Source organism: Dryas octopetala, chromosome 4 (genome assembly GCF_963921425.1).
Source record: "Dryas octopetala chromosome 4, drDryOcto1.1, whole genome shotgun sequence".
NCBI lineage: Eukaryota > Viridiplantae > Streptophyta > Magnoliopsida > Rosales > Rosaceae > Dryas > Dryas octopetala.
This window is the reverse complement of record NC_141369.1, coordinates 21,913,011-21,938,988: the sequence shown is the minus strand read 5'-3', so window position 1 is coordinate 21,938,988 and position 25,978 is coordinate 21,913,011. Positions and strand designations below refer to the sequence as shown.

At 39.0% G+C, this 25,978-nt stretch overlaps 4 protein-coding genes across 4 annotated transcripts; 1 reads left to right on the top strand and 3 right to left on the bottom strand.

Annotated features, from left to right (window-relative positions):
* The first annotated feature begins 839 nt into the window (after positions 1-839).
* Positions 840-1,760, top strand: LOC147288199 (protein VASCULATURE COMPLEXITY AND CONNECTIVITY-like). Its single transcript, XM_086241971.1, has 3 exons — positions 840-1,047; positions 1,133-1,338; positions 1,445-1,760. The coding sequence occupies exons 1-3, from the start codon at positions 949-951 to the stop codon at positions 1,620-1,622; spliced, it is 483 nt and encodes a 160-aa protein (XP_086098097.1). The 5' UTR covers positions 840-948; the 3' UTR covers positions 1,623-1,760.
* Positions 1,761-10,519: 8,759 nt separating this feature from the next.
* LOC147288198 (uncharacterized) lies at positions 10,520-16,521 on the bottom strand. Its single transcript, XM_086240990.1, has 4 exons — positions 14,291-16,521; positions 11,890-12,198; positions 11,638-11,740; positions 10,520-11,537 (listed from the first exon to the last, which is right to left on the bottom strand). Exons 1-4 carry the CDS (start codon positions 16,519-16,521, stop codon positions 10,896-10,898), a joined length of 3,285 nt encoding a protein of 1,094 aa, XP_086097116.1. The 3' UTR covers positions 10,520-10,895.
* Positions 16,522-18,808: 2,287 nt separating this feature from the next.
* Positions 18,809-21,782, bottom strand: LOC147288197 (putative terpene synthase 9). The gene is made up of 7 exons (XM_086239172.1): positions 21,507-21,782; positions 21,141-21,408; positions 20,629-21,010; positions 20,166-20,384; positions 19,671-19,815; positions 19,322-19,573; positions 18,809-19,208 (listed from the first exon to the last, which is right to left on the bottom strand). The coding sequence occupies exons 1-7, from the start codon at positions 21,741-21,743 to the stop codon at positions 18,906-18,908; spliced, it is 1,806 nt and encodes a 601-aa protein (XP_086095298.1). The 5' UTR covers positions 21,744-21,782; the 3' UTR covers positions 18,809-18,905.
* A 2,613-nt stretch (positions 21,783-24,395) lies between these two features.
* On the bottom strand, positions 24,396-25,929 carry LOC147288196 (STOREKEEPER protein-like). Its single transcript, XM_086241799.1, has one exon. It carries the CDS (start codon positions 25,869-25,871, stop codon positions 24,615-24,617), a length of 1,257 nt encoding a protein of 418 aa, XP_086097925.1. The 5' UTR covers positions 25,872-25,929; the 3' UTR covers positions 24,396-24,614.
* Positions 25,930-25,978: the final 49 nt, after the last annotated feature.

Here is a 25,978-nt window from a genome sequence, read left to right as displayed (position 1 = left end):
ATTTGTGGTAACGGTTCTTTTGGATATCAATCAACGCCTACTATAATTATATTATGAGACTCAAAATTTGAATACCCTATATACTATTATATAGGTCATATAAAAAAAATGAAAACCTAATGTGTAAGTACTCTAACGTGTAAGCTACATCTGGGTCCGATAAAATGAAAGTAGGCCAAGGCCCAACACGAACAGTTTCCTGCTCATGGAGTCATGGACCATATATATATATATATATATATATATATATATGAAAGCGTGTCACAATGCAATGCACTAAAAGGCCCATATTACAGCGTAGTGCAATTCACAGGCCTGGAAATTAAGCCCAACGAATCAACTCGGATGCAATTGCTTCTTGTCTATAATCGATGGAATCTCCCAACTTAAGAAAATTTACAACTCACGTCTATGATGTCCTAAAAAGAAGGATGCATGTGTGTGGATTCGGAGTAGTATTATTACTAACTTTCCTTCTAACCCTACAAAGATTTCTAAAGCAACAGCAGTGAAAATGGTTTCAAAGTGTCTCTATAATAAAAGTCAAAAAGGTCCTGAAGAAGTACCCAGCGATTCAACATTTGATGATGTTGGGCCTTGGGATATGGGTTGTGATAGATGCTTCGGCACGCTCCTCCATGAGCTGGTTTATGCCCTACTTTCCTTGGCCCCCTATCAAAGGAATCCAAGACCGAAGAAAAAGGAGAGAAAAGAAGAAGCCAAAAGCAAAATAAAGCTTGCACTGTGTACACAAAAGAAGCTTTTACCCACTTACATATATCCATTCTCTACACGCTTTACTATATACCTTTTCATTTCATACAATATATACAATACCCTCAATCTTAATTTGTTCCCATTCTCCTACCTAGCTTCCTACCCTTCTCATCTTAAAACTCACCACTCATTTGCACCATTATTAGAGAAAAGCAGAGAGAGACAGAGACAATGGTTAAAGTGGTAGGTTTTTTTGTCTGCCTGTTGATCGTGGCAATGGACATCGTAGCTGGGATTCTTGGCATCGAAGCTGAGCTTGAACAAAACAAGGTATATAATTCTTTTGACTATTAATTCTGTGTTCAATATATATGCATGTTAATTAACTTGGGGTTTTGGTTCTTAATTGAAACAGGTGAAGCACTTGAGGTTATGGATTTTTGAGTGCAGAGAGCCAAGTCATGCAGCATTCAAACTAGGATTAGCTGCAGCCGCACTTCTGGTTCTAGCCCATGTTATTGCTAACTTGCTTGGTGGATGCAATTGCGTTTGTTCTCAGGAAGAGCTCCAAAAGGCTCCTCCCAATAGGCAACTCTCAGTGGCATGCCTCATCTTCACCTGGTAAGTGGTAACCCCTACTCATGAGTCATGATCATTAGAATTGCTTAATTAATTCAAGTTTATTGTAATTAATTTCATTAATTTGTACTTGTCAATCATATATCAGGATCATTTTGGCCGTTGGATTGTCCATGCTGGTGATAGGGACTTGGTCAAACCACAAGTCAAGAGCTTCATGTGGTTTCACACACCACCATTTTCTGTCAATTGGAGGGATCTTGTGTTTTGTTCATGGGCTGTTTTGTGTTGCATTTTACATATCTGCCACTGCCTCTACTCACTAATTAGTATATCATTGATTCAGCCATAATTAGTGCCATGCTTGAGGACTTTAATTTCCCTTTTGCTACTTTACTAATCCATCCCTTTCATGAGCTACATTACATTTCATAACTCTGAAATGACAATGCTACCCTTTACTACGTTTTCGTGCCATGTGAGACAATAGTAGTGCTAATCTCTCTCACTACACCATTTCCCCCTTATCATCACTATTTTTTTCTGTTAGCTATTGCTGCAGCAATCACTATCATTGGTTGTGATTTGGAAATTGCCACCCTGCAGTCACCTTTAGGTTGATGGTTGTTCAGAATGGGGTGGCAAAGTGGCTAAGCAAACCCTTTTTTTGGAATGGTGGAGTTTGGAGACAAGAACTGTCTTTCTCTGCTGACAGCTTGTGGCTCCACCAATGTTGCAGATAGTTGCAGACAATGGCTCACCATTGTTGTAGAGGGTTGTTAAATTAGTGCATTTAATAAAAGATTAAATAAACACTAGCCATGGATTCTAGGACCTTTTGTATTATAGTGGAGAAGCTAAGTCCACTAATCTGTTCACTTGTCATATGTGCTCCCACTAATTTGATCGCAGTTGGTTCTTTGGTATCAAAATTGGTATTAATCCAAATGCATGTTCCCACCAATCTATTATAGTGGTGGGTTTGGATTTGTTCATTAATTAATTGGAAAATACATTTGCACATAATAGCTCTGCATATTTGTGGTGGTTGCTGCTATTTTCTAGTATAGCACATCTCTAATACAAATGGACATTCCCAGTAATTTCCACCAATTAATATGGATCAGCTAGCCATTGCAATTGAATAGGAAATAATGCATCAAATATTTGCACTTTAAGTATAAAATATCAGCCCCCATGTGGTTTCTCCATTACAGAAAAATTATAATTCGATCTCATCCAACATTACTCACATAGCATATATAAACCATAAATGATACTTTCATTAAATCAAAATCAACCTGCAAGCAGTTACACTTGAATATCCTGAATTACACCCTGCATACCATGATTAGATATAGCATTACATGACCTCCAAATTCAGACATTTCAACCAAACTAACATTTGGGATTGTCAGGACATCATACAGCTAGCACTTGTAAACTAAAAAAACATAGACTGATGGCTGATTGCCATATGAAGAAGACTACTCCCAGCCATGAATCCAAATGGAAAACTTGATAAGATATATCAAGGCATACACTCCCCTAATATAAAAAAGCAAGCTGACCTTTCTATCAAAACAGGGTTTCAAAAGAACAGTGCTTCTAACTCAAAAGATCAAAACATTCTTACTTGCACCTTCAGTGCGTGTGTGCCCCCTCCCTTTCATTTCTTGAAGCTCCAGCACTTCCCCCACCATCATCCGCCTCATTTGGTGTGTTCACTATGTGCTGTGATCCCATTGGTGAGGCAGAACTTGATCTTGCTTTGGAGTATGGGTAAAATGATGATGACATTGCTGGCAATGAAGTCGGACATGAAGTGTGCGGAAGTGGCAGCAGGGAAGGTGACAAGTACGAAGTGTTAGCAGTGCCACTACCAACACTCCCCCTGAAGTAGCTGTCTAAAGCTGTGGACACCCTCCCATTGAAGTTGAAGTCCATCTGGGACTGCTGCCTTTGAAGGTTAAGTATTTCTGCGTTGTTCACAATCTGCAACCTCTCCACTTCAGCTCGATATTGGTCCATCACCCTTCGGTTGTTCTCCATCTCTACACGTTGAACCTCTGCTTGCCTCGCTGCCTCCGCCATCAGCTGCTCATTCGCCAGCCTCAAAGCTTGAAGCTCTGCCCCAACTCCACGGCGCCCAACAACCAATCCTTCAATGTCCCTAGGAGTAACCCCGAGGCCATATCCTTTTACACGACCACTGGTTTCAGGTCCCAGGATGGCTGCAAATATTTCATTGTAAACAACAGCAGTGATTGGGGGGTTCTGTGGCACTTCCTCGTACTCTGCCACACGCCTATCCATGTCCATCTGTCCAGAAAAGATACAAGCCATTACAATCTGAAAATATCATTTTGACAAATAGCAATTTGGTTTATTAAAACAAGGCTTATTATGATTTTTGCCCCCTGAACTATGATCCCATTCCTAATGTGCCCCCTGACTTATTAATTTTATCAATTTACCCCCTAACAGTTACAACGTTAGTCTAATGTACCCCTTCGTCCAATTTCCGTCTCAACTTCCGTCTATTTTGCTGATGTGGCAGGGTATATTGGTCATTTCGACCTCCCTGGCATGCAGTTTGATTTCCAATTGGCATTTGATTTCCAATTGCCATTTGACTGCTTAGTAATTGCCATATCAGATGTCAACTGTTACATTACGGAATGTAAATTACTGCATTGATAAAGAGGGCCAGCTGAGCTGGCATCGGGTGGGTCCCACATGTGGGTATGTGGCATTTGGGGGCTGTCTAGGTGGAAAAAAATGGGATGCTGAATGGTCCAGGGAGGTCGAAATGACCAATATACCCTGCCACATCAGCAAAATAGACGGAAGTTGAGACGGAAATTGGACGAAGGGGTACATTAGACTAACGTTGTAACTGTTAGGGGGTATATTGATAAAATTAATAAGTCAGGGGGCACATTAGGAATGGGATCATAGTTCAGGGGGCAAAAATCATAATAAGCCTTAAAACAATAGCCTGATCAATGGTTTTCAATGTGAGTGTAAACAACCTGAATTTGTGTCAATGGAATCATATTTTTTTCACTTAACTCATGAAATCACTTATCTTAAGTGCAAGCATGATTGCAAACAGTGGCTAAGATCCATATGTAGTTGTTCTTATAGTAGTGGCAGTAATTGAAGAAGGTTAATTTATATCAGCTGAACTATAGAACTTGCAAATAACACAAACTAATATAGGGTAACTGTGATTTTTTCCATCACCGTACTGACCATGATCTCCCTGGCTGCTTCATCAACTGGGTTGCCATTGGATCTTGTGTGAGTCAGCTTGAAAAGCTCAATTCGATTTGGCTCATTACCATTATGATCTTGCGCCTGGAAACATGACAATCATTAATTTACACACCTAAATCATGCAATCAAATTAAACCAAGTTAAAATTTTCTGTATACTAGTGTCTGAAGACCTATTCCTTACGTATTCATCTCTCACTTGGGCGTGTGACTTGCTCCCAGTAGTATGGCCACAGTGCATCCTGCCACGGTTAATGGTGTTCACTGCACATCGATTCTATTGCATTTGGCATAGACAAAACATAATCAGTAGTGTGCTTTCAGTAATTCTGCTCAACAATTAGCTAACACATATGAAGGTTACCAATTATGCTGATAGCGGACAATTGAATTATAAAGAAAATCACATTCTCACCTGTCCCTCGTTCGTGTCCCAGTGAGCAACCAGACCAAGCCACTGGTCCGGATCAACGTGCCCATCTCCACACACAAATCGCTGGTGTGTGTTGCGGAATGGCTTGTACCAGACCTTCCTTAGATGACACTTGTGGTGCTTCCACCTCTCGTTCATCTTAGCCTCTGCAACAATACGAATTCTATGGCTCAAAGCCATTGTCCTGTCATCCCTCCAATCAATAGTTGCCTACAACATTGTTTGCAAGTCACATGATGAATTAACTTCTATCAAACAGTGTATTAAAACCTAACCCACATATTTGATTGGTTAAATCAATCTAACATTTAAGTCTACTACCTCAAACATTGTTTACACAACTAGTCCTACTCAATGGCTTTTTAATTAATTATACCTCAATCTTGGTCCATGCACGGTCTAGAACACGTCCCCTAAATCCTCTCCAATCCAGCACATCAATAGGGAACAAGTTTCGATCTATGGCTTGTTGTCCAAGAAACCGAGCAAACCTGGCCACTGTCCTAGAGGGGGCAACAGCCTGCCCATAGTGGTTGAACCTCATGACCTCCGCGCGCTCTACAGCCCAGTTCTCCCTATTTCGACCCCTTTGTACTCGAACAACATTGGTTGGGATAGGGAGGACAATGGGAACCTGCTCTTCTTCTTCGACACCCGGTGCTTCCGAACCTACACCTAAGCTGGCTCTAGGCAACACCTCATCACCCTCCCTAGGTATGTTTTGAGTCTCACATACCACGTCAACCTCCAGCTGGGAAGTCTCGTCAAAGACAACATGTGAATCAGCCATTTAGGTTGGTTCGTGCCTAGGAAACAACACACTGGTTATATATAGATACTAGCATTACAAATTGAATGGGAACTAAGGATCACATTCAATAAATATACATCATTGAAATTTGTATTTCATATCTTGTGGGTGCACATTTATTTGGTTAGGTCAGAAGTCATTGTATGTTTAATTTAACAAATAACTGATATTCTTTTTTTTTTAAAAGATGTATATGGTCCTTATTTGGTCCATTATTTTACTTACTAATCAAAGTATCAGCATGAACCCAATACACAGATGCAGTCATATGTGGTATGTCTTTCCATATGAAAAATCAGAAGCACATATATTCTACAGTGCTCTTTAATTCAGTACAGTAGAGGTGAGAAACAATAAATGTAAATTTGCCATCGCATGAGTACATATCCAGTGATTGTTATGCCTTAAAAAATTTAGTTTATAGTTCTAAAAAAGATGCAAGTGCGTAAAAGGTTTTGGCCAACAAAACTTCCATTCATGGTTATTGTTGAACATGACTTATGTATTGATTTGGTGTATGATGTCAGCCTTTGTTGTTACTGTAAAGCATGGTTTAAGTATAAATGAAGAGTGATCTACCACCTGGTGGTCTCTTTATTCATAGTCAAAACCTTTGTAAGTGTTTATATGCAAATTGATTGTGCTGTATATGCATTTAGTGCTATCAATAAGTGCAACCAAGACAAAGCATATATGATAAAGCCAACAACAACCAGGGAAATTATATTCTATACGAGAGAATATGCAGAAAGTCAAGATGCCTCTCTATTCATGGCAGAGACCTCACTTTGCAGTATTGATCTTCGAAAGTATGGCTGCCTGCAGCAGGTGATCTCTGAGTGATTCTCTTCGCCAAGATCTTCAATACAAAGTATGGGGGTAGCTCTCGGTGCCTTTGAGTTGAGATATAAAGATCTCCTCAGCTTTATGGAGGATATGTTGTCCTTACAGTCAATTCAAACCCAGCTAGCCAGAGCCACGAAATTGTGACAGCAATTTCACTTTTGCCATAGGGAATGGTGATCACCAAATTTAGGGGGGTAATTGATGGAGGGAAAATTTTCATCCTCTGGGCGGGAATCTATTTGATATCCTCTTGGTTGGTGTCCCAGTCATGGTTGTCAAAGTGATAGTTGGGTTTGAAGTTGAACCATCAACATGCAAAGGCAAGAATGCTGAGTAGACCAAACCCCCTGGTTTGAATCCAGTTCAAATGCAACCAACTAACTACCTATCATGTACTATATTGAATATAAAAAAGTCCAAGTTGTCCTGCTGTTGAAGCTTTACCTGTACTTATTTGTCTTACTGTCAGTAATGAGATTTGATGTTAATACTTGTTGAGTTAGACATTTATTTTTGGACAAAATTATCCACAATACTTGTTATTGTATTTTTAGTGTTTGATCTTCATACTTATTCCACTTATATTTACACAATAAAATCAGCCAACTGTTTATATTTTGAGGTTGGTACTTGTTTGATATTGGGGTAAATCATTCTACTTTATTGTTTCTACATTTTTTCTCTATTACAAATAAGATGAAAATATGGTCATGAAAAAAATCAGACTGGACTTGATAAATGGAGGTTCAGACGTACTATATGCACACTGCCACTTAAACATAATCTATGATTCAATTTTCTTCCATGCTTCCTTCGATTTGGGTGTCAAGAGTGACCAACTAATACTGTTATGAGGTTGTTTTTCTGCATGATGAGCATTTTTTTTAACTTATGTCAGTATGTATACCATTTCCTTAAAAAAACACCACTTGTTTGTATGAGGGTCTACTGATCAAGCCTTCTTCAAGATCATTACATTCCTACAAATTTTTTTATCTTCTTAAACTGTACTACCATTACATTTATCCAATTTACCATTGCTTTCAATTACTGGTACAAAAATTGAGCATGCATGTTCATTTTCAATACTTGTCAGTTACATGTTATGTCTTGCACCTCTTTATTATATATATACATATATATATATATATATAACTTATATACAAAACTGCATGCTGATCTCATATGTCTCAAACTGTCCCTGCATGCATTTACTAAATTACAAAGATAAGGAGATTTCAGAAATACTTTTTAACATAGAGAAACACTTGAAATACAATATTCAAACCCTCTTAAAACTAGTCATCTTCCATTTCAATCTGACCATCATCATTCGGAGCATTGTCAGGTTCAATGTCCAGTTGAAACATGTAGTTGATCACATCATTCCTGCCCCATACATAGTCTGCCCCATGAGTCGTACAAATTCCCTCATAGAACTCAATGTAATCCAGGTAGTTAGGGAAAAAACGAATATCTCTATCTGACTTGATCTGCTCAACATGCATGCAGAATGCAATCCAATCTGCCTCCCAGGTGCGGTCCTCTTCCACAAGTTTGCGAAACTCACGCCTATTACAGGATCTCACCGAGCCCTTCCCAGTCAGTGAAGTCAATCGACAAATTGAGGTGCACCCTTTTGAATATGCTCGATATTCTTGCCGGATCGGCATGCCATCCTTCACAACACCTTTTGTTCCAGATGAACTTGCCATTATCACCCAAAGATGGCGCTAAGTGACTGAAGTTCAAAATCAGGCTGCCCGAACCATTATCAAAAACCAGCACACCACATAGGTAAATAGATCAATAAGGCATTATTTATCTGTGGGAGTTTAATTCATCTACATATACTGATTTATGAGACATACCATATACATTTAACCTTTGAAATAATTAAAACATGGTATTTGAAATAATAGAAAATGGAAGAACTTACCTATGTGTAGTGCAGCTTCCTCCTACTGAAATGACCATGCATATATGCGACCCTCACTCCTCTTATATAGCAGTTATCAAGCTTCTGTCCAACTCTCATCCAGTCTAATCCAATGTTGTGATGCGTGCAACCCCCATCCACTGGCCACACAACCATAATCATGACCCTTCCTCATCAATGAGCACAATCTGACCATGTGATGTGCCACTTCCCCCACCTGCTAACATATTAGATTGTTATTCTCTGCACTTGATATAATAATAATCACACATATAGATGACACACTCAATAAATTCAGTTAGCTAAGGATGTGCCACTTTAGCAATTCATTTTTATAACTTCAGTCATAACCCAAAACCGCTGCATATGGGGTAGGCATTTAGAAAGTGTTCATTTAATACAAGTGTCCGAGTTACCAAATTAGCTTTAAGGGAAATTATAAAAGATATACTCACCATGTAAGCACTCCCACTGTAAATGAATTAGGTCCACCACGTGTGTGTCACCATTCCCCTCTAGCCATAGTCCTCTGTGCAGTCAAATATTTCATATATATAACCTGATCATACCATCTTAAGCAAATATCATAATAAAATGATAACCCTGCAGTCCATGTCCATAAAGTGTAAAGGTCTCTTACATAGTTTATGACAATATTACACGGTCCCAATTGAAAATAAAATGGTTCTTAAGCACATGAACATAGTCTGTATGCAAGCATAATGACAATAACACAAACAGATCATCCCAACCATGGTTCAGACATGTTAGCTCAGGTCTTCACTCGTGGTCAATGCTAGGAGTCACCCAAGACTCATCATATGTGTCTGGAACATACAAGATCTCGGTACTCTGCTCATCATGCTGAGACGTGCTACGGCCCACTGAATTGTTCGCAATTGTGACTGCAGCTAGATCTTGAGCCCCATATGATTCTGCTACAACATTGAGCTGTGGTGTAAACATCATGGGCACCATGGGTGAATAATGCCCCGTGCTTATAAGATCCTTCTCGCGGGGTGGAAAATACTTGTTAATTATACGCTCAGTCTCTCCATCGTCATCATCGAGTGGCATGGTAGCAGGGGTGAGCATACTAGCAGGCCTGTCCAGCTGTGGTTCCATCTCCCTGTTCTCACATAATCCATTACTAAAAGAAGCTGGGGGAACAAAAGTTAACTCACCTTGACCATTTCTGGGGACTCGTGGAACGAAACGATTCATTGGCACCCAATTGTTCACCAAGTTGTTCACGAAATCACTCTCACATTGAACTGAAGGAGTTGAATCAGTCTGGGAGCAAGCATCGTCCATAGGAGCCCCATAATCTGGGACATATTCGACAAACAAACGCCTGTAAGCTACAAGATTGACAGGTTTCCTTATCTTCCTTGGCATGGTGTGTCTGGTGCAAGTATATAAGGATATAAGGATCTACAATCCCAAGTGCAACACAAAGACGATTGCAAATATATGGATAACAGCTACATGGTCTCTCTATTTTATACTACTACCTGAAAACATTGTCTTATCAACCACCTGGATTATGAATTAGGATTTGACACCAATATAAAGTTGTATGGTTAACTATCTAGTTACATTCAAACTAGACAGTTAAGGATTCCTGTTTTCAGTTATTCACCATGTACAAAAGAAACAACAAATTCCCATAAAGTAATATCCTAACCTTTAAATTTTTAAATATGCTATCCTTTATATTGTCTAGTACCATGGAGTTTTGCTATAGGTTCAAAATCAATATGTGGCAATATTTTACCAGGATTCAGTGCAAAAATTATGAAAATTCATAAATTGATGAAGAAATAATTAACCTTGAAAACGAATACAGCCCACGGTTGGCATCCATGTAGTCAATCAACAAACACATGATCTTTTGGCACTCTGCATTTCCCTATACATATATATGTATATACAAGGACCCTTATTTGAGTCTGGTTTTAGACCTATGCAAGGCCCAAAACACATATCCATATTACTATATCATATCAAAAAGAGTTCGGAGTTAGAAAATACAACCACAAGGGGTTAACAATGGGTAAGTCGACATTTAAGAGACAGGCAGAGAACTCACACATGGCATGAACCTATTTAGGTAAAGATCAATTCATGATAAGATACATAAATTCATTCCTAATTTACATTTCTGGGGACATCAGCAATCAAAAATAACATACCAAAATAATAGTTTATAACTCCCCATTGTCATAACAAACCTACGAGTTGAAAGCAATCAATAAATTGCTAACCATTAAATATGCATAAATTAAATCACTCCATGGATGGAGGGGGTGTCAGCGGACGATCTATAGTTATGCCCTCAATATCAAGTCTATGTTGCAGATGACTGTCGTCCACACCGAGCCTATCTAGAATTTGCTCACCACACACATTACTAGCACTAGTGGTTGTCATGTCATACAAATCGCGGGGCTGTGTGTTAACTGCAACCTGCCAACCAGTCTCTACTGGGTCGTCCACATAAAAGACTTGCATGGCATGAGCTGAAAGTATGAAGGTGTCATCAGACTGTTGTAATCGCTCAAAAGATACTAGTTTAAATCCAAACTCATCTGTTTTCACCCCGGTTAATGTATCAGCCCAGTCGCAGTCAAATATCACTACTTTCCTTCCGCCGTCATATTCTAATTCTATAATATCCGTCAAGACCCCATAATAGCCAACCGGTCCAACCCGTGGGTTTCGGTCCCTTCTACTGGCATAACTATTAGTATCTGCCACAACAAATACACCACTGTTCTGATTTTTCTTCTTCACGTCAACTTCGTGTATTCTGAATCGGAAACCATTTACCAAGTAACTCTTGAACCGCCTTGCCCACTGACCAGGACCATTTGACAAGGCGAGTAAGTCAGGATTTACTTCGCTGCCTCCTTCAACTAAACGTTTAACCTAAGTGATATGAGGGGATCGTGGTTATAACATGTTACTAATTACAAAGACAAGCCAAATTTATAATTTGTAATTTATAATCGTGGTTGGTCAAACTTACATGACACTTAAATGCTTTGGTCAAAGTGGAATCAGCCAGGTTGTCAGCTACTAATAGAGTGGTTCGCCTATCCCGGACCCCACGAACAGCTTCCCGATGTTCCCTACCAGATGGAACAAGAATAGACAGGGAGCCACCATTTATTTTGTATATTTGATGAAAATATAGACACATTAATCAGCCAAAATGCCATTTTGCTTATAAAATGGTTACTTACTTATATGAAACAGGATCAAGTAAATGAATTCATACCTAATAAAAGGCTGCATCTCTGTGCAATTGAACAGAATTATGCGGTGGGCACGTTCCCACAGGTTACTGTCTAAAGCAAAATAGGTGCCAGCACCCTTACCACTTCCTAGTCCATGGAAAATGGCGTAACCCGTGCGGGCTTCATTTTCTCCTTCGTAGCTGTTTCGACCCACACGATTACGACGAGTATCAACTTCTTGCAGATACATTGAGCAAAATGAAAGGCATTCATCCACAATGTAGCCTTCGGCTATGCTGCCCTCCGGGTTACTTCTGTTTCTCACATACGATTTCAATGTGTGTAGGTACCTAACGACGACCAATAAACACTCTTGTAAATTAATAAGTTTATGATGACAGAATAAATTATAAAGACTCAAGAAATATATAAGCATATTAAACATAAAATGTCACGCCCCTTCCAACTCAGAACATGACTGTAGTGATGGATTTATTTAGTAATATGAAGAAGAAAAAAAAAACAATACTCGAGCTAGCTTTTAACATATACAGTTCGTGTGATGCTTCCAAACAATTTTAATTCGATTACTCAAATGTGTGTACTGATTTGTGTCAAAGACAGACAAATGTCAACTTATGTTCAGAAAATTAGTATCTAATAACCTCAAAATGAGGCAAATTCCACCCTGAAAATACAAACAAAATACTTTGAAAATAAACACATGAGAGTGAAAGCTTGAGTTTGTATGAAACAGACTCATAAAACTAATATCCAAACCATAATTATAACTGTTTCGTATATATAAATGTATATAACAAATACTTGCTCTATGATCTTCTAAAGTGATGAATAAATAAATAAACCATCCTAAGGAATTACCCAATATTATCAACACTACCTATATAAATAATCAAACCAAATGCACAACTAAGATAGTGTCAAAGCTACAATAGAATTTTGTTTTTCTCCCTACCTCAAGTCTGTAAAGTCAGCAACTAAGTACCCAAGAAGAGCTTGTTAGTTTCACGTTAGTGACCCATTTAGCCACTACAAGTTTTCATGTATGTTGGACTCCACAAATTAAGGAAGCCAGTAAACACATAACTGCTTTTAGATAAAAGTCCATGATGGGTGGTTTTCTAAATAGCACGTTCTTATCATTTTCTGTGGCCCTCTACTCTCCTCTATAATAGACACAGACTCTTGAACATATTTGTAACTTAACAATTCCATCAGTATAGAAACAATCTGTGTAAAGAGAGACAGAGAATAGAAGAAGTCTCAGAGTTAAGGTTTGTGAAAGAAGTTTCAATCACCAATCTCCATCAATTCTCAATGGCCAACAACGGTATGCAACTCTGATTTTATCTTTATTATCCTTGAGATATATATTGTACACTAATTCAAGACACTTCCGCACAGTAAGTAATTTTTACTGGAGTTTGATTTCCAATTGGCATTTGATTTCCAATTGACATTCGACTGCTGTAGTAATTGCCATATGAGATGTCGTAATTGCCATATGAGATGTCAACTGTTTTATTACTGAATGTAAATTACTGCATTAATATAAAATTTCTAACAGAGCTACCAGACCCACAAGTTATCATCCACAATTTTCTTGCCCAATCACCCACAATAATAGTGATAAGGAACCAGTGATTTAGTGAGACAAAACTGTAAATAATGGCAGCCCTTGATTTTGTCTATTAACTCTATTGACTTTTTGATAAATTTTAAGGAGATGGGAGGAAGAAGCTTTTAGAGACAAGGATAATTAAGTGAGAGAACAATGGGTGAGAAAGAGACAAGACAAATAAATAGATAAAGATGAAGGGGTGGTTCGGTGGTGGGAGAGATATTCTGGAGAGTCCTTGTGTAGAACCAATAAAATAAATGAGTAGCTAGAAGTGTGAGGAATTACTGGATAGGAATAAAATAAAGATTAACCAACACATTAATTTTTTATTCTTTTGTCAACCTTCTAAATTACTCTATAAATAATTCTACAAGAGGAAATGAGTGATAGAAGAGGTTCAGACACATCACGTGTGTGATGGGGAGGAGAGAGAAGAGATAGAACCATCTCCTAGCCTTTTGTCTTAATGAAAGAAGTGGGTGCTGGAAAGTGGACACTTGCACAGCTTACAACTTACAAAGAAACATATATGTATATATATAATTATCATTTAAAATGAAATACAACAAATATCACAACTCAACATCAATAAACAAATAATAACAATGCAAGTTAACTTGTAAAGTTTAATTAAAACATAGGTTATCACATAAAAAGGCCAAATATATAGTGTTTGGGCAGCCCATGCTGTTCGGAATTTAGGATTTTTTCTCCATAATTTATCCAAACAACAACCGGGCTGAATGTTATAAATTAATAAATTAGAAATACCAAAAACAAATAGTTGTATCAATACGCACCTTTCAATCGGATACATCCATCTATATTGGACCGGACCACCAATGGCAGCTTCGTTTGCAAGATGTATTGGCAAATGGATCATGACATCAAAAAAGGAAGGAGGGAAAATACGCTCTAACTGACACAGAGTTACTGCTATTCGGTGGTTCAGATTAAGGAAGGCCTCAGAGGTAGATGATTTGTTGCAAAGATTCTTGAAAAAGGTGCATAACTCAAGAAATATTTGAGTGGTGTGCTTTGGCAATACCCTCCGAATAGCCAGTGGTACTAAATGCTGCAGAAGCATATGACAGTCATGACTCTTGAGTCCCACTATTTTTTTTTCCTTCACGTTGATGCACCGGTTAATATTTGATGAATAACCGTCTGGTACTTTCACGTTTTTCAGCACCTGACAAAACATAAGCTTCTCTTTGTTGCTCAAAGTGAAAGCAGCCGGTGGTAGGTACGTTGTATTTCCACGCCTAATCGGATGGAGTCGAGGCTTCCAGTTAAGAATTTCCAAATCAGCCCGTGCATTGATTCCATCTTTGTTCTTGCCTTCTAGCCCCAACAACGTCCCAACAAGACTATCGCAAATGTTTTTTTCTATGTGCATGACGTCCAAATTATGGCGTAGTAGATTAAACTCCCAATATGGTAACATGAAGAAGACACTCTGCTTTTTCCATGGACCGGTGTATTCTACATAGCTTCCTGAAGTGGTACGCTGTGTGGCGAATGGCCTAATTCTTTTTTTCCCAAGTTTAAATGACAGCGTGGATAGCTGCTGTAAACAAGCTGTCCCGGTTAATGGGGCAGGGGTCACCCGTCTCTCAGAACAACCATTGAAAGCAGCCTTTTCCCTCCGAAACCTGTGATTATTTCCAAGAAATCTCCGGTGGCCCAAATAGCAGTGTTTGTGTCCCCGTTTTAAGAATTGAGACTCTGTGGCATGAGCGCACTGGGGACAAGCCATCTTGCCCTTCGTGCTCCATCCGGACAAATTCGCATATGCGGGAAAATCATTGATAGTCCACAGGAGAGCTGCTCGCATGTTGAATGACTCATTATTAGCAATGTCGTAGGTGCGAACACCTTCAGTCCACAATAGTTTTAGCTCATCGACAAGGGGTTCCAAGTAGATGTCAATCTCATTTCCCGGTGCCTTGGGGCCCGGAATCAACAAGGACAGAAATAGGTATGGCTGCTTCATGCACATCCAAGGGGGCAGGTTGTACACTGCCATCACAACTGGCCATGTACTGTGTTGACTACTCATCTGCCCAAATGGATTAAAACCGTCACTTGCAAGACCAAGTCTCACATTTCGTGGTTCACTTGAAAACTGGGGGTATCTTTTGTCAAACTCCATCCAGGCAGGAGAGTCAGCCGGATGCCTCATGATGCCGTCTTTGATACGCTTTGAGGTGTGCCAAGTCATATGCTCAGCGGTGTGTCCTGACATGTACATCCGCTTAAGTCTTTGTGATAGTGGAAAATACCTCAACACTTTGGCAGCGACCTTGTGACCTTTTTGACGACTCTGAATAGTGTACCGATCTGCTCCACATACTTTGCATATAACATCATTGAGGTTATCCTTCCAAAACAACATGCAGTCATGGCGGCAAGCATCTATCTTCTCATAGGACAACCCAAGATCACCAATTAGCTTTCGAGTTTGATAAAAAGATGGAGGCAGCGTCTCGCCTTCTGGAAATGATCTCTTCAGCAAGGTTAGGAGGTCCGAAACAGACTTGTCAGTCCACCCGTGTAAGCATTTGATGTGGTAGAGGGCAACAATAAACTCAAGCTTTTTAATTTTTGTACAGCCTGGATAAAGTGGAGAGTCTGCGTCCTCCACTAACTTGTAAAATGATGCAGCATCTGGAGTTGTGGCGTTTCCATCTGGAGGGAATAAATCATCTAGCAAACAGTGCATGTCATCTCTGTCACTGTCCTGCTCATTCAATTCCAACTCATTCTGACCGCGGGGAAGGGTTGGATTATAAATAGTCTCTCCGTGATTGATCCATGGTAAATCCATGTAACGGGGGTCCATACTGTCAACAGTGAGATGCTCCTCAATTTCAGCTCTAGTCTTCCAAAATCGGTTGTAGCATGCTCGACAAGGACACTTGACTCGACTATCTACCGAGTGGTTTTCGAAACATAAATCAAGGAACTGTCGCAATCTGGTTTGATACTCAGCGCTCATGCGATTGAGCCTTACCCACCCTTTATCCATCCTTAATGAGGATTGAATATGTCTGCACCACAGTTCTCAATCCCTCATAGCAAGAACAAATGGACAAGATTATCATTCAAAATTGGTACCAGAATATGGCGCTTACTGCCATTCAGCCTGCAATGTTTAACAAGTTGCATCAGCCCAAAATGAATTAATGAAAAAAAGAAACAGTTTACAAGTTCAAGGAAAATATCAAAGTTTAAACACGGAAGACAATAGATTTCAACATCTAATTCAGCAAACATTTATTTCTCATTCGAGTTTCAATTGCATACAGTTTTGCAAGTATAAGAACTGTAGCCCTTGTGATATATTTGATCACAGGACAAAATCAGAAAGTAGGAAAAGTGTGAAATAAGTAAACTTGATAAACAAGTAGACTAATGCAAATAAGAAAGTTAAAAGGAAGATTTAAAAAAAGAAGGAAGCTGAAGTCCTGATTTGAGTATAAGACATAAGAAATATCCTTAATGGGAGCAAGAACATGGACAACCAGGTCTTTCCTTATGCCGCCCTATCTGTTCTCTTGTCCTTATTTGCAACCAATTTTGTGAAGCTTAACTCCATTACACCAGAAAAAAACTCAAGTATTTCATATGAAAACCAGATATCAAGAGGATTAATCCCAAACTTAGGATCAACGGTGGGGGACTTGGACTTCAATTGGATAATACAGTTGTCCGAGTTTAAGATATTTGAAATATGTCCCAAATGTAAGAACGCATCTTGGAAGAGGAGAAGAAGTGTTCCTCATGGCCCAACTCTTGGTATGAACACTGTACTATATTAAGGTAATGTAGAGTTTTCCTCTTCTTTTCTTTCTTTTCGGTTACAGAGTTTTCTCAGGATTAATCCCAACAATGAATCCTCTGTTTTAAGCAAGCACCAAGTAGGATTCTCAATGTGTAAATTTTATGTAGATATAAACAAATAATTTGACATTATAATAAGTGAAGGGAAATAGGATTCTCAGTGTAGATTGGTCTGTGTTTATATCCGAATCAATGAGTAGTTTTGGGTATAGAGTTTAAATATAGATTTAATCATATAAAGTGGTTAGCTCCTATAATCCTGATCTCACATATGACACATATGTGAGAAATGGCTTCTTGAAATCACAATATCACTAGCCTTCACTAGCTGATGGTATTACCACTAATTCTCCGGAGTTACTTTCCATTGATACTGTATTAAAACCCATATCCCAATTACGCAATAGACATGTAAATTTTTGAAGACAATCATAGAACAGGGTGAGGCAGAGAAAGACAAGAACCCAATTAATAAAGCCAACAAAACAAAAAGGACAAACATTAATCAAAAGGAAAAGGTTGAATGAATACCTGAGAGTCGAATTCGAAAAAGCTGCTGTTGTTGCCGATGCCAGCTTGAATTATCTTCTGCCTCTTCTCTTTGGGGGTCAATAGCTCGGATAATCACAAACTCCACAGAAATTTCTCTATCTTCCATGACAGTGGAAACCCATTCATCAACAATAACGATATCACTTGTTAATTGTCTCCCACCTTTGCCCGATTACCGTGGAAGCTTTCATCCCAATATTTAAACCTGAACAACCCAGTAGCAACGCAGGTGTAAACAGTGACCGAAGGGGCTGCAACCCAAACTCATGCGCCAGCCACTGTAGGAAGTGAGGGAAATTTCCAACTGTTCAAAATTTTGGTTGAATTTGCGGTGGGGAGAAAGTATCCTAGACAAGGGGGTTTTACCACCCACAGCCCAACCAACTTGTTTAGTTGTATAACAGACGTTTGGGTCATTAGTTAGTTGTTTTTAGTTAATATTCCACCGAACAGATTTTTATTTGTCTCATACTACCCATAAGTCAACTAATATACCTATTAGTAGAACATGTGGCAACTTTTAACTCCACCTCTACATATTTACCTCTACTAAACTAATAATTAGTGATGAAAAAGAAGTCAATAGCCACTAACTCTAATCTAGTTGCTTTTCAAGGTGATGAAAGGCATGAAATGGTGTAGTGTCTTTAGTCTTTAATTACTCTCTGATTAATTTAATAAGGAATGCATTGCATATATATTATAAAAATACTGCCAACAACATGTTAGGTACTTTTTTTTAAAGGATCGATGTCGTGGAATATAAAAGATGGTACATGCAATTTTGAATACTTTACATTTTAATTGGGAGCAATGTGAACCCTTGGACTAATGCAATTTCAACACATAAAACATAAATAAAAAATGACTTATTTAGTTAATCTTTAGATCGACATTATCTTCATCCATCCGTAGCGTTCATACAATTGCTTTCGGCTTTTCACCAAAAACTTACAATTTCTAGCTATCCAAGGGGCATGTTATTAAAAATCTAATTAATTAATTGTAAAACAAATCTTAATTGTGGATGGTGATAGGGATAGGATTTGTAATCAAAGAGATCAAACGATCTTTGGTGACCCCATTTGATGTTCCAATGCCATCTCCATGCTGAAAGATGCAGTGAGCAGTCCTCGCCATATTCAATGACATGTTCACAATGGGTTTTGGTATGCTAGGTTTGGCACTCTCTTCATTGATTTTCTTCCATGAATGGCATATCAAACCCTTTATGTAATCCTGTGCTTCTTCTTCGGATATGCCTTTCTCTTCCATGTAGCACTCTACGGCTTTTGCAACATCACCTCTCACCCTCTCAGCCTTTGAACAAAAACACATGCCAATTAATAATTACAATTTATCAAGTGAGTTTGCTAATTAGCTAGTAATTAAGCTAACACAAATATAATTAGGTAGATCACACATATACATACCTTGGAGGTCCCCAAATCATCGCTAAGTCGAGTCATGAGGGAAGACCAATATATTAACTGAGAGGCATGGTTAAAGGAGTCAAGTGAAGTTTTTGTTGAGTGGCAACCCAGCCTTAACACATAAGCATGGAGCATAGCTCCAGGACCACCCACTGAAGTCCATGCATTCTCTATGTACTCTTCCAAAGTTGGTGTGTGTCCACTGTAAAACCATTTTGCTTCTACCAAATATGATTCACAAAGATTTGCCCACTGCAATATATAGGCAATAAAAAGGTAGCGCTTTTGTTAGAGTAATTTAATTAAGAGATAGACTTCTTAATAATTTAATTAATTAAGTACTAATTACCTCTCTCTTAATATAAGGAAGGATGTTCAAACCATTATTATTTTTTAATGCGTTATGATCAGCTAATTCATTGCCAAACTTGAGCATGGCAATATACAGTGGCTTCATGTACCCTGGAAGGTCCTCCTTTGCTTCCATATCCCATCTATTATCATTAATATTATTGTCAGATAATATTCATGCAACAAATTTGAGAACTATATATTAAGTTTTATTTTAGTAAGAATAAAATTATTTGGATCATCTTAACTGATCATATTATGGACCATCTCTCTAATAAAGATGAGACCCACATAGATAGCTCGATCATGTTCAAACCATGTGATACTCACGCAGGTGGGTTCCACCTCTATTAGAAAAAAGGTTCACAAAGTGATGAGTTAAGATTGATGCTCCCAATACAGGAATGTAGGGATGTAGGAGGAGCTTTGAGAAGATTAAAGTAATTAATTAACCAAATATCCTAACACATCATACATGATCTTAATTACTTACCGAGATACTGCATCTGTGAAGTGGTGAAGCTCATCCAAAAATCCATACACATCATACATGTCATCAATAGCTGTTAATATGCATACAAATTTGGTGAGGCCAATCCTGCATTCCGAGAGTTGGGGCTCATAAACGATCCCCAAGGCCCACAAGAAATTCTCCATCAATCTATCCCTCGAGAAACTTGCCTTATCTTTAAAATCCAAGTCTCTCCACCACCTGCATATATGTGAAAGCAAAACTTGGGTCAATCAAGCTGGTTTTGTCACGTAGCAGAATTAAAAATGATATGTGTCCAAATTTGATAATAATTTTATATTTCTTGGACACATGCTATGTTTTAAACAGACTGTTCTGCTACTGAACATTGCCACGTAGCAGGAACAGCAGACACAAATTTTGAATATTGAAATGAAGCTATGATCGATCCCTCTCTAATATTATGCATATATGCGCATCTTGCCTTGATAGCTCCTTTATCTCCCTTTGATATATGGATTGGACAAGATTATAGTCCAACTTGGCCAACTCAAGCAAAGCCAAGTTCCTAGAATCGTCCCTTTGGTAGATATCGATGAAGTTCCAAGCTTCGATCCTCGGCATCCTCCAGTGCAGGGGAGTTTCCAGTGATTGCTCTACTAATTGCTTCAATAAATTGTTGTCGTCCATCGTGGCCATTAATTGTTTCAAATTTTTGATACTAAAACTCTTTGCTTCTTCAAAAACATCATCTTCCCCAACCATTCCAAGGTGTGAGGCTTCATACAAACTCAAAAGTCCCTCCGCGTCCTTGCTTATGCTGTCTTTGAAGTTTCCGTCTCTGCTTCTAAACTTGTTAAACACATCTGCATGTCAATCAATTTGTCAGCATATATAGTACAAGAGTTAGTAATTAAGAAGCTTCTCTCAAATGTGTTGTACATATTAGGCCTTTGCAGCCTAATGTACAACACATGAAGGCCCAAAGAGCTTTACCTGGACTAACAGAAATGCCATGTTGTCTCAGAATTCGGAATTGCAAAGCAACCGTGTGGAGATCATCGTTTGTGGTATTGACAGTACAACTGGAAGCAACAAGGCTAAGAGCTGCCTCGATCTCTTTTTCGAAGTGATAGGCAACTCCCAGCCGCTGCATTGAGTCGATAAGCTTTAGAATCGAACAAGTACTAATACTGCAGGATGCCAGTAGTGATTTAGCAGCATTCTGCTTCAGACCCTCCAATTGCGTGCCATGTAACTCGTACTGCAAGAAATCAAAATTTTCAAAAACGAAAAATAAAGTGAGCTGCTAACAATTGATGTGTATGTTTAATTTTGGTTTCAAGTGTCGAAGATACGTACAGTGTAATGAGTGGTGAAGGAGTTAATGAGTTTGAAATCCCAAATGGTAGGATGATACTGAGCAAATCGGCGCTGAGGTGGAGGACTGTTTTGGAGTAGAATCGAGGAGGATTCTTTTGTTGTTGTTGTCGTCGTCGTCATCGTAAGTCGTGAAATTAGTTTGGTTTGACGACAACGAGAAGGAGTTGTCCTCATCAAGGGCAAGGAGGAAGAAAGGAAGGATAATGCAAGTTCCATTTGTGTTGAGATTTTGATGATGAATACATATTAGCAGACTACGTGCTTAAATATGGTCCACTGGGTATAGAGAGAGAGAGAGAGAGTAGAAACTTCGTCACATTATTATATAAATAGTACAATAGATTAGCAAGCCCACCAATGAAGAAAAAAGAGAGTTATTAGTTATATACAATTAATACAAATAGCAATTAAAGATACTTTAAACACGTTAATTATGAGGAAGTTTAATTTGGATGAGAAACAGACAAACATATATATATATATTCTTATATTTGTTACATTAAAGAAACGATTTGAATGAGCATTAATTAACGAACAAAATATATCTCATTGCAGGTCCGAGGAAGTTTAATTTGGATGGGAAACAGACAAACATATATATTCTTGTATTTGTTACATAAAAGAAAGGATTTGGATGAACATTAATTAACGAACAAAATATATCTTTTTGCAGGTTTTATTGCACGTTTTAATTATATATTGCAGTCGTTAGTGACAACAGTGGGACACCAAAAACAGATGGATTCATATAACGTGGTATCATATGAAACACACACCAAAAAGGCAAAAACGTGTTCCACATGAACAGATCCCAATTCCAGTATTCCACAATTTCCACTACCATGGTCCATAGTGCTCAATTACGTCAGTCTTACATGTACAGAACCATTTATAAAACATGTTCCCCATTTTTGGGCCTTTACAGAGCAGCATTCTTTTCTTTGGGCCATGTCCACTAGGACCACTACCATAGTGTAGGATTTTTCTCGATTGCAGGACAATAAATGCGATTTGAGTTCGGGATGCTAATTTCCACCGCTAGATTGTTTCAATGGTTCAGATTTAACAATGAGAGAAATTTGATCTGACTGGGGGAACTTTGGCACTTTCTACATTTAGAGTATGAAGCACTGAATGGGTTTTGCAACATCACAGAAGATCATCTCATCCAAGGAACCATTTTAATGCGAGCTATTTTAAGACTTGGAAACATGGGGCTAATGAACGATAACAATTAGGTGCTCGTATCTGTGATTTAAGCAACCTCTATCTTTTCTTCATTAGGTCCAATAATTCAAACATTCCTAGGGAGAGGAAAAAAATTGCAGTTTTACCGACATTTTCAAGAATATAGACCACATGCAAACTCAGAAACTTAAAACAGAATCTCATCTCAACTTAGCTTATCTTCAAATGGAACAGATTTTTGGAATGTTTTTAGTTAGTCCTCTGCCAAAATCTCTTCTAGGCACACTGCTTACAGTCACAAGAATCAGCTCAGTAAGCAGTAGCAGAGTTAAGTATGACAGAGCTATCAACTAAAAACTGAAAAAGCTGATAACGGTGCAATACATCTTCAATGAAGCAGGGCAGGCAGAACGAAACACACAAGAGGCTAACTGGGTCTAAATTCAAACATCCTCCAAATAGATCAGCTGGATAGCACTGCCATTTGGAGTGTGCATCACTTTGAAGCTCTAAACCCAAATACAAAACGAGAGGACACAATCAAAAATATCATGTATCAATCCAGAAGCAGAAGGGATTGGTAGCCAGCACATTTGAAATCATGGACTTTATACAAATTCGTACCCAGATGCATGTCCTAATTGACATACTTGTTTAACAACTAGTAAACTTAACCCGCAAGTCAAACATCATAAGCTAGCTTCCCTCCAATGGAAAACCAACCCCCCCCCGCCCCCCGTTTGACACATTAGACATGTGGGAGGATTTTTTCCTATCCTATCCAAAATTAAATAAGACCCTTTACCATAAAGTTATCCTATCGTGTTCACCATTAGTTTTAATCACCCTTAAGAATGTGTATTAATTAAAGAGCAGATTAAGAGAAGCATCTCAATTCCATAAAGAAAACTTGATGAAATTTAATTTAGGTCAGTCCCTACCCTGATTCTCCAGACCACAATAACAAGGAACCTCTTCAGTACGGACACCAATCACCCTAAAAAATGCATATTAATTAGAAACAGGACTTAGAAAGGCATCACAATTCCATAAAGAAAGCTTGTGCTATGTGCCTCTTGTAAATTGTAATCCCACGTCGGATGGTTGAACCCTACTCCCTTGCAAGCCAGTTTTATAGCAAACAGATGGACTCATATCATTTGGTATCATATGAAACACACACCAAGTATGGAATTGGAAGTAGTATTGGCTACAACTCCATCGTAGAGCAGCCTATGGAGGGCTGCTATCCGTAGAAAGTAAGATCCACTGCACCCAACTGGGTACGATGGGGACTCCATGGATGACAATTGCAGCTCACAGCGAAATGTTATGTGCCTCTTATAATCCCACCCATCTAAGTACTGGATTAGTAATGCAAAACTGAACTATTGGACGCCTACCCCTTGTACAGGACAAAATTCTCCCCATAAGTCAGCTTGGTAAAAATTTAATACGTTAAATTAGATCTGATTTCCTACCCCTGATTCTTCAGAATACGACTACACAGAACCCTATCATGGTCTCCACCACCAATAAAACAAATTGTTACCACGCAACAAAGGCCATTTTCTAATATTATTCTCAGATTAACCAGACAATTTAGCAGACATCATCCAGTCTCAAAATTAAAAAGAATTCAATTCCAATGAAGCTAAACTTCAAAAGAGAGATCTATAATGCCATAAAGAAAAACACTTGAGTTATAGCAATATAATCTCCATGTAACAGATGTATAATACTCCTGAGTAATAAGCAAAATAATACTCTTCACCAAAATTTGAGAACCCCCATGGTTCAAACAAAACCGCTTTCATCAGAACAAAACCTAAAATACTGTTTCAGCTCAAAATATAAACATAAAATCGAAGATGCCATGAATTACCTTCAAGCTAAACTCTAATCCTTCGGGGACTTCATTGCATCCAATACAAGTCTAGACTGTTCATGCATCAAATCAAGCTTCTTGACAGACAGCTCCATTTCAACGAGCTGCAACTTCCTCCACCTGTCGTCCAACTCTTTAGCCTTCGAACTCCCAATCAAAGGCATTCTCTGAATCATAAGTCTCACTAAATCCTCCGACCTCGGCGAGCAATTCTCCAACCGCAAAGAACCACTCAGGCATGGGTACTTGGACCAAAACTCATCTGGGTCAGCCTTAACTCCACCGTTAGTCACATTCAACTCCTCTTTCTTCGCAGCCACACCCGAAACAGGCAACGCCAAGACTGTGGCATTGCTAACCTTGTTACTCTGCTTTGGCTTCCTCTTACTGCTCTTTGCATTATCATCCATCCCATTAGCTTCAACACCCCAAATCTTCTTCGAAAGCTCAAAGGACTTGGATTCATGGGCCTTAGAGAACACTGGGTCCTCGCCATTCTCGCCCTTCTCCGCATTGGTCAGGTACTTCTTCCTCAACCTCCTGATCTTATCCATCAACTGGTTCTTGCTCACATCGACTCGTAAATTTTTCTTCATATATTCATGGAATGCACCCATATTCGCATAAGGGTCGGACCCTTTCTTGGCTTGATAGTCTATCATTCCCTTCAAGATCGCAATCTCATCGTCTTCGCTCCAAAGCCGTCCCTTTCTGGCATCCTCATCATCGCCACTGTTCATCACCTTCTTCTTTTTGGGATCCTTCGGATTCAATTCACTCTCCGCCGGGCGCTTCGACCCGGGATTGGCCGGCGTCGACGAGCTGGGCTTTGCCGGAGCGTTCTTCTTTTCGGGCTTGACGGAGTCGTTCATGGGCTTGGAGACAATGGGCTTGATGGTGAAGTCCGAAGCCGAAGGCGATTGGTTGTTGTTGTTGTTATCGGACTCTGTGTCCGACCCGGATTCGGACTCGTCTTCGGAGGCGGAGTGCGATTGGGAATTTGAAACCGCCGATGAAGAAGTCACAAGGGTCTTCATAGAAAAGGATTTCTCTTTCTCTTCCTCATTATCCTCTTCTTCTTCTTCTTCCTCGTCGTCTTCTTCTTCTTCTTCTTCTTCTTCTTCTTCATCGTCGTCCCCAGAATTTTCTTTGTCGTCTTCACCTTCAACGGGGCCGTTTTCTTCTTCGTCGACGGTGTCGTCGTCTGACTCTTCCTCGACAGTTAAAGTGGCGGGAGGTTGGTCTTCAAGAGGTTGCTTCGGAGCCATCAGAATTCAGAAAGAGACGGTCTTGATTTCTAACCTTCAGAATAACAAGGGTAATTGGGACGATTGCTGATAAGAGAGTAGAGGATTTATATAGGGCTTGTAGTAGG

Coding starts and splice junctions, on each gene's coding strand:
- LOC147288199 (XM_086241971.1), top strand. CDS start 949: ATGGTTAAAGTGGTAGGTTTTTTTGTCTGCCTGTTGATCGTGGCAATG. Junction 1,048..1,132: donor CTGAGCTTGAACAAAACAAG/GTATATAATTCT, acceptor TAATTGAAACAG/GTGAAGCACTTGAGGTTATG. Junction 1,339..1,444: donor GCATGCCTCATCTTCACCTG/GTAAGTGGTAAC, acceptor ATCATATATCAG/GATCATTTTGGCCGTTGGAT.
- LOC147288196 (XM_086241799.1), bottom strand. CDS start 25,871: ATGGCTCCGAAGCAACCTCTTGAAGACCAACCTCCCGCCACTTTAACT.
- LOC147288198 (XM_086240990.1), bottom strand. CDS start 16,521: ATGGATAAAGGGTGGGTAAGGCTCAATCGCATGAGCGCTGAGTATCAA. Junction 12,199..14,290: donor TGGATGTATCCGATTGAAAG/GTGCGTATTGAT, acceptor GGTCGTCGTTAG/GTACCTACACACATTGAAAT. Junction 11,538..11,637: donor CCAAAGCATTTAAGTGTCAT/GTAAGTTTGACC, acceptor CATATCACTTAG/GTTAAACGTTTAGTTGAAGG.
- LOC147288197 (XM_086239172.1), bottom strand. CDS start 21,743: ATGGAACTTGCATTATCCTTCCTTTCTTCCTCCTTGCCCTTGATGAGG. Junction 21,409..21,506: donor CCTTCACCACTCATTACACT/GTACGTATCTTC, acceptor GATTTCTTGCAG/TACGAGTTACATGGCACGCA. Junction 21,011..21,140: donor TGGCATTTCTGTTAGTCCAG/GTAAAGCTCTTT, acceptor ATTGACATGCAG/ATGTGTTTAACAAGTTTAGA.